This window comes from Phalaenopsis equestris, unplaced genomic scaffold (genome assembly GCF_001263595.1).
Source record: "Phalaenopsis equestris unplaced genomic scaffold, ASM126359v1 Scaffold000002, whole genome shotgun sequence".
NCBI classification, from domain to species: Eukaryota; Viridiplantae; Streptophyta; class Magnoliopsida; order Asparagales; family Orchidaceae; genus Phalaenopsis; species Phalaenopsis equestris.
Window position 1 is genome coordinate 29,276,109 of NW_018164444.1, and position 6,104 is coordinate 29,282,212.

The window sequence follows — 6,104 nt, forward strand, 5'->3', positions numbered from 1 at the left end:
TATATATATAATTGATGAGTAGTATTTCGAGCCAAAACGAGCCGAACATGAATAAGCAAATCTTTGTTCGTGTTCTGCTCGTTAACTTAGCGAACGAGCCGAACATGAGCTGTTCGCGAACAACAAGCCATTTTGACACGCTAATTGGGTGGTATGTATGATGAAACTTACCGAGTATAATCAACAGCGAGCACACCAACTCCCATGAGCTGATCAGCTTTGCCCGGCACGGCAAGGGACCCAAATGCCAACCCACTTAGGTCGAAATGAATCGTCTCCTTTAAACACGGTCCACCGGGGCATTCATCAGTGATGGTCACCACCACTGACTTCCCAGAACACATAGAGTTATTTGTACATTTAACCTAATTAATTTATGATCGTTAATTACTGCTATCTAATTATAATTATTGAAATGCTTTATAATCATTTACATGTTTGATTATATAAATAGTGAATGAATGTTCCTTACCCGATAACATGCACCGCATCCTTTGCCTGATAAAAACAGATTAGGGTTTCCTGCAGTCACCATGGAGGAAAAGGGTGGCTTGCCCACCAGATCACCATAGCCACAAGCACCACCTGTGTACAACATGTCAATTTTTTTGTTTTCTAAAATAATGAACGAATATATATATATATATATATCTATTTGGTCGACAATATTTGCAGTGCATTGCATTCCTAATGCACGAGTTTCGAAAAAACAACTGTTTATTTGGGAGAAATTCCAATAACACAGGTTAATGTAAAGTGTCATTGGACATCATAGTCGCTAACTCGTCCATCATCGTCGGTCGCCTCAGATGCCCACCACTCGTCACTGCTTGCCAGTGTCACAACCCATTGGTCGCGGTTTACCACTCTCCGCCACCACCGCACACTACACCATATCATGCTGTCGCTACCGCTATCTACTACCATCAATCAAAACATTACTTTTCAAGCATATTTAAGTACATTATTTTTATTTTAGTTCATAAAAAAAAATAAGTATTATATTTACGTTATACCAAAACAAAATTTAAGGGAACTTTATAATGCGTTTTTAAAACATGTCACCCTTTTAAAATCAATGGAAATGACATTGAATTTTATCTTCTCATGCTGATTAAACTGCTAATAAAATTTGATTGATCAGAAAAACTTAGTATTATTTTAATAAAACAGGTTTGTACGTACGATTATTACATGAGCATGCAAAGTACGTAAGATACTTGATTGATTAAGAGAAGATTAGGGAGACATCACCATCACTGCCGGAGCCATTGCGACTGCCATACCACGTTGCTCCGGCTGGCTGCCAATCTGCCGCCGGCGAGAAAGGCGACGAATGTTTTATTGGATTAGAGAAAGAGGTGGAAGGAAAGGTGGAGAGAAGAACAAGGGAGCTGACAACGCAGACGAAGGAAAGTAAGGATGGAATATTTGGAGCCATTATAAGAATCCAAGTTGTCGGACAATAAATAAATAAACAGTTTGGAGAGTTATAGAAGGTAAATTTTTTGTTATTTATAGAAAGGGAGAAGAACAGGAAGCAAGTTTTTTTTTTCTTTTAGTTTTTTCATAATTTTTTTTTAATGCCTTGCAATTTGAATGAAGATTAATGGAGCATCATTGATGCAAATCTAGAAGGAATTGATATAGTTCCGATAGGAATTGATGCAAATCCGGAAGGGTGCTAACTTAATTCCATAATTCATGCAATCATAGAGGAGTTTTTGGGAAGTTCATGTTTTTAGAAGCTATTTACTTAGATTTTGTATTTTATTATGAGGGGTTATTGCTTTCGTAATTTGAGTTTCAAATTATTGCTTTCCAAGTTTGATGGGAAAGTAATATTTATTTCTTTCAATTTAAATTCCTATTTATTGCTTTCCCAGTTAGGATGGGAACTAGTAATGTAATTTGGTTGCCAAGTCCATTGTTTTCTCCCAAATGTAATTTGGTTGCCAATTTTTAGTAATGAAAACAAATGAGAAAGCTTTCTTTGGTTGCCAATTCCATTGTTTTCTTTTTTCAATCATCGTTGGTGAGTCTTCCAACATTGTAGAGTGATTCTACATTCTCCATCTCTTGAGCTCAATGAGATATTGAAATTGAGGGAACGACAAAAATTTGGTATCAGAGCACGATTTTCTTGCTACAAGGACTTCAAATATTTCATGCTGGTGACCCATATGGTAACTCTTATTTTATAAAAAAATAGGCCTTTGTGTGTGAAGGAAAACTTTGATTAATGGACATCGTGGATGGAGGAGAAGAAATAGAATACGAAGCAAGCGACGACGAGGGTGTAGAGCACTTTGGAGCAACCCATTTTCCCAGTTGTGTGATTCACTGAGTTTTGACAGATACTAAGAAAAAGATCCAAGGTGCTGATCTTGATTGAAGATGCACCAACATTTTCCATACCCAAATGGAGTATGGTGGTCGGGCCCTAAATGTAATAATTGACAATGAGAGTGGAATGAATGTGATTTCCAGTGATGCAGTGGAACGCTTGGGGTTGAAAATTGAAAAAACACTCCACCCCTCATCAATTAAGTTGGGTTAATGAAGTTAACCCTATCTTAGTTTCGCATCGTTGCTTAGTAAGGTTCACAATGAGAAAAAGTTATTCAGATGTGGCATGGTGTGATGTGGTTCCTATGACCGTTTGTCATTTGCTATTGGGTCTACCTTGACTCTATGACAGAAAGGTGTCGTTTGACGGGTATGCCAATTCTTACAACTTTAAATTTAATGGCAAGACATTTATTTTAAACCCTTTGCAGATATCTAAGTTTGAAGCACAACCAAAGAAAAAAAAGGTAGAAGCCATTCCAGTGCTAACCATTCGACAATTCACTCAAGCTCTAAAGGAAGAACCACTAGTGTTGTTAGTAGTGAACTGAGAGGCTAAACATGATGATAGTATTATCCCCAACGAATTTACGGAGATGCTAGAGAAGTTTCAAGACATTATGGACGAAGAGATGCCAAGAAAACTACCAGCAATGCGAGAGGTATAACATGCCATTGAGTTGATTCCAGGTTCTTCTCTGCCAAATCTACCTCATTATCTCATGAGCCCCGTGGAAAATGAGGAACTCATTAGACAAATTCAACTGTTGCTTGACAATGGTTTCATCCGAGAAATTCTTAGCTCTTGTGTCGTGCCAGTTCTACTTACACCTAAGAAGGATAATACTTGGAGGATGTGCATCGATAGTAGAGCAATCAACAAGATAACTATCAAGTACAAATTCCCTCTCCTACGGCTGGACGACATGCTTGACTTACAAAGTGGTGCATCTGTCTTCACAAAAAATTGATCTTCATAGCGGACATCATCAAATTCGCATGCGTCCCGGAGATGAGGGTAAAATGACATTCAAAACAAAAGATGGATTATTTAAGTGGTTGGTTATGCCTTTTGGACTAACCAACACACCAAGTACATTCATGTGTGTTATGATGCAAAAACTTAAGCCTTTCTTGGGAAAATTCATTGTCGTCTACTTTGATGATATTTTGAATTTTAGCCAATGTTTGCAGGACCATTTGGACCTTGTGCAACAGGTATTAGAGACGTTACAACGAGAACAACTTTTTATAAATCATGGAAAGTGCTCCTTCTTAAAGAATCATGTTTCTTTTCTGGCTTTTATTATCTCAGACCAGGGGGTTGAAGCAGATCCAAATAAGGTTCAAGCAATCAAAAGCTGGCCTACTCCGCAAATTTTTTTTGAAATGTACAGCTTCCATATCGGTGTTTCGACGTTGCATATGAAATTTCAGTGCCATCATGGCACCCATTATCGAATGTTTGAAGTCCATGCATTTTGTATGGACAGCAGTTGCTGATAAAGCATTCACGGAGATCAAAAGAAAAATAGGAGAAGCTCTAGTTCTGAAGTTGCCGAATTTTTCCAAAATTTTTGAAGTTGCGTGTGATGGATCCCACGTGAGTATAGGAGTGCTTAGCCAAGAAAGCCTTCCTCTCGTCTTCTATAACCAAAAGCTCAATGAGACCTGTAGGCGCTACTTAGCCTATGACGTGGACGTTCAAACACTTAAGCATTGGCGCCATTATTTGATCCATAGAGAATTTATTCTTTATACAGATCATGATTCTTTAAAATATTTGAATGCTCAAAGTAAGTTGAACTCAAGGCACGCTTGATGGATGGACTACCTACACCAATTTGATTTTGTCATCAAACATAAATCCCGAACTGAGAATAAGGTAGTCGACGCCTTAAGCAGGAGACCACACCTATTGATGATCTTGTCGGTTAATACTGTGGAGTTCGATAGCCTCAAGCAACAATATTCCACCGACAAGGACTTCATTACTATATGGAGTACGATCACAAACGACAGGGGCACACTTCCAAATGCATATTCTATCAAATATGGTTTTTATTCCACGGCACTCGATTGTGCATTCCGTGTGGCTCCTTCAGAGAATTTATTATTTCAAAACTTCATGGAGGGGGCTTAGCAGGACATTTTGGGTATAATAAAACATTTGCTATAGTCTCTGATCGATTCTTTTGGCCTAGACTACGTCGTGACGTGCACAAAGTAGTGTCTCAATTTCAGACTTATCAAATAAATAAAGGCACGAAACAACAAGCAGGCCTCTATACCCCCCATCCAATTCCAAAAAAGCCTTGGCAACACATTAGTATGGATTTTGTGCTTGGGTTGCCCAAGACCCTACGACAACATGATTCCATCATGGTGGTGGCGGATCGCTTTTAAAGATGGCGCGTTTTATCCCTTGCCACAAGACTTTTGATGCTTCCAAAACAGCGACATTGTTTTTATAGGAAGTAATTCAACTACATGGTATTCCAACCACTATAGTGTCCGATCGGGATGCTAAGTTCATGAGTTATTTCTGGAAAACCTTATGGGCAAAAATGGGGACCAAACTACTATTCTCCAACACATTTCATCCTCAAACCGACGGACAAACCGAGGTAACCAACCGAAGCCTGAGGAATTTTTTGAGGTGTTTAGTCGTCGACCATATAACAAGTTGGGACTTCGTGTTACCACAGGCAGAAGTTGCGTTCAATAACTCTGTCAATCGCTCCACCGGATGCACACCATTTGAAGTGGTCTATGGTTTTCACCCTCACACTCCGTTGGACCTCCACCCCTTGGTGCTTCCTCCTCGACCAAGTGAAGATGCACTCAATTTTTTCAGTTACATGAAGGACATTCACGCAGAAGTCAAGAGATGACTGACACTCAGCACAAAAATATATATGTCCTCTACAAATATTAAGCGAAAGAACATGTACTTTGATGTTGGTGGCATGGTTCTTATCTGTCTCAGGCCTGAACGATTTCCTCATGGGAGCTTCAACAAATTACATGCTCGGTGTGTAGGACCTTTTAAGGTAACCAAACGATTAGGGTCTATTGCATATGTCATCGAGTTGCCAGCTGACTACAGAATCAGCTCTGTTTTTAATATTGAAGATCTGACTCAATTTCATGGCTCAGAGGAACAAGTGCTAGCAACCACAGACATACTGGCTCAACAAGACACAGTTATTTGTGTCCCTAAAAATACGGGCCCAAGGGATGAAATTGCATCCATACTCGATCACCAGTTTGTTACTACTCGGTGTGGAGGATATTACAAGTTCTTAGTCCAATGAAAGAATCATCCAAAATCCGACTTTGTCTGGTTGCAAGCATCAGAACTCCAGTGTTTAAACCCACATATTTTTGTTGCTTACCTTGAGCAAAACTTGTCGGAGTCAATTTATTCGGGAGAGTCGGCAATTGATGCAAATCTAGAAGGAATTGATACAGCTCCGGTAGGAATTAATGCAAATCCGGAAGGGTGCTAACTTAATTCCGTAATTCATGCAATCACAGAGGAGATTTGGGAAGTTCGTGTTTTTGGAAGCTATTTACTTAGATTATGTATTTTATTATGAGGGCTTATTGCTTTCGAAATTTGAATTTTGAATTATTGCTTTCCCAATTTGATGGGAAAATATTATTTATTTCTTTCTTAATTTAAATTCCTTGTTATTGCTTTCCCAGTTAGGATGGGAAATTAATGTTTTTTGCTTTCTTAATTTAATTTC

General features: G+C 38.7%; 1 protein-coding gene across 1 annotated transcript; it reads right to left on the minus strand.

Moving 5' to 3' along the window:
• Nucleotides 1–167: 167 nt before the first annotated feature.
• LOC110038439 (expansin-B15-like) lies at nt 168–3,277 on the minus strand. The gene is made up of 4 exons (XM_020743319.1): nt 3,126–3,277; nt 1,255–1,394; nt 473–585; nt 168–365 (listed from the first exon to the last, which is right to left on the minus strand). The coding sequence occupies exons 1-4, from the start codon at nt 3,275–3,277 to the stop codon at nt 168–170; spliced, it is 603 nt and encodes a 200-aa protein (XP_020598978.1).
• Nucleotides 3,278–6,104: the final 2,827 nt, after the last annotated feature.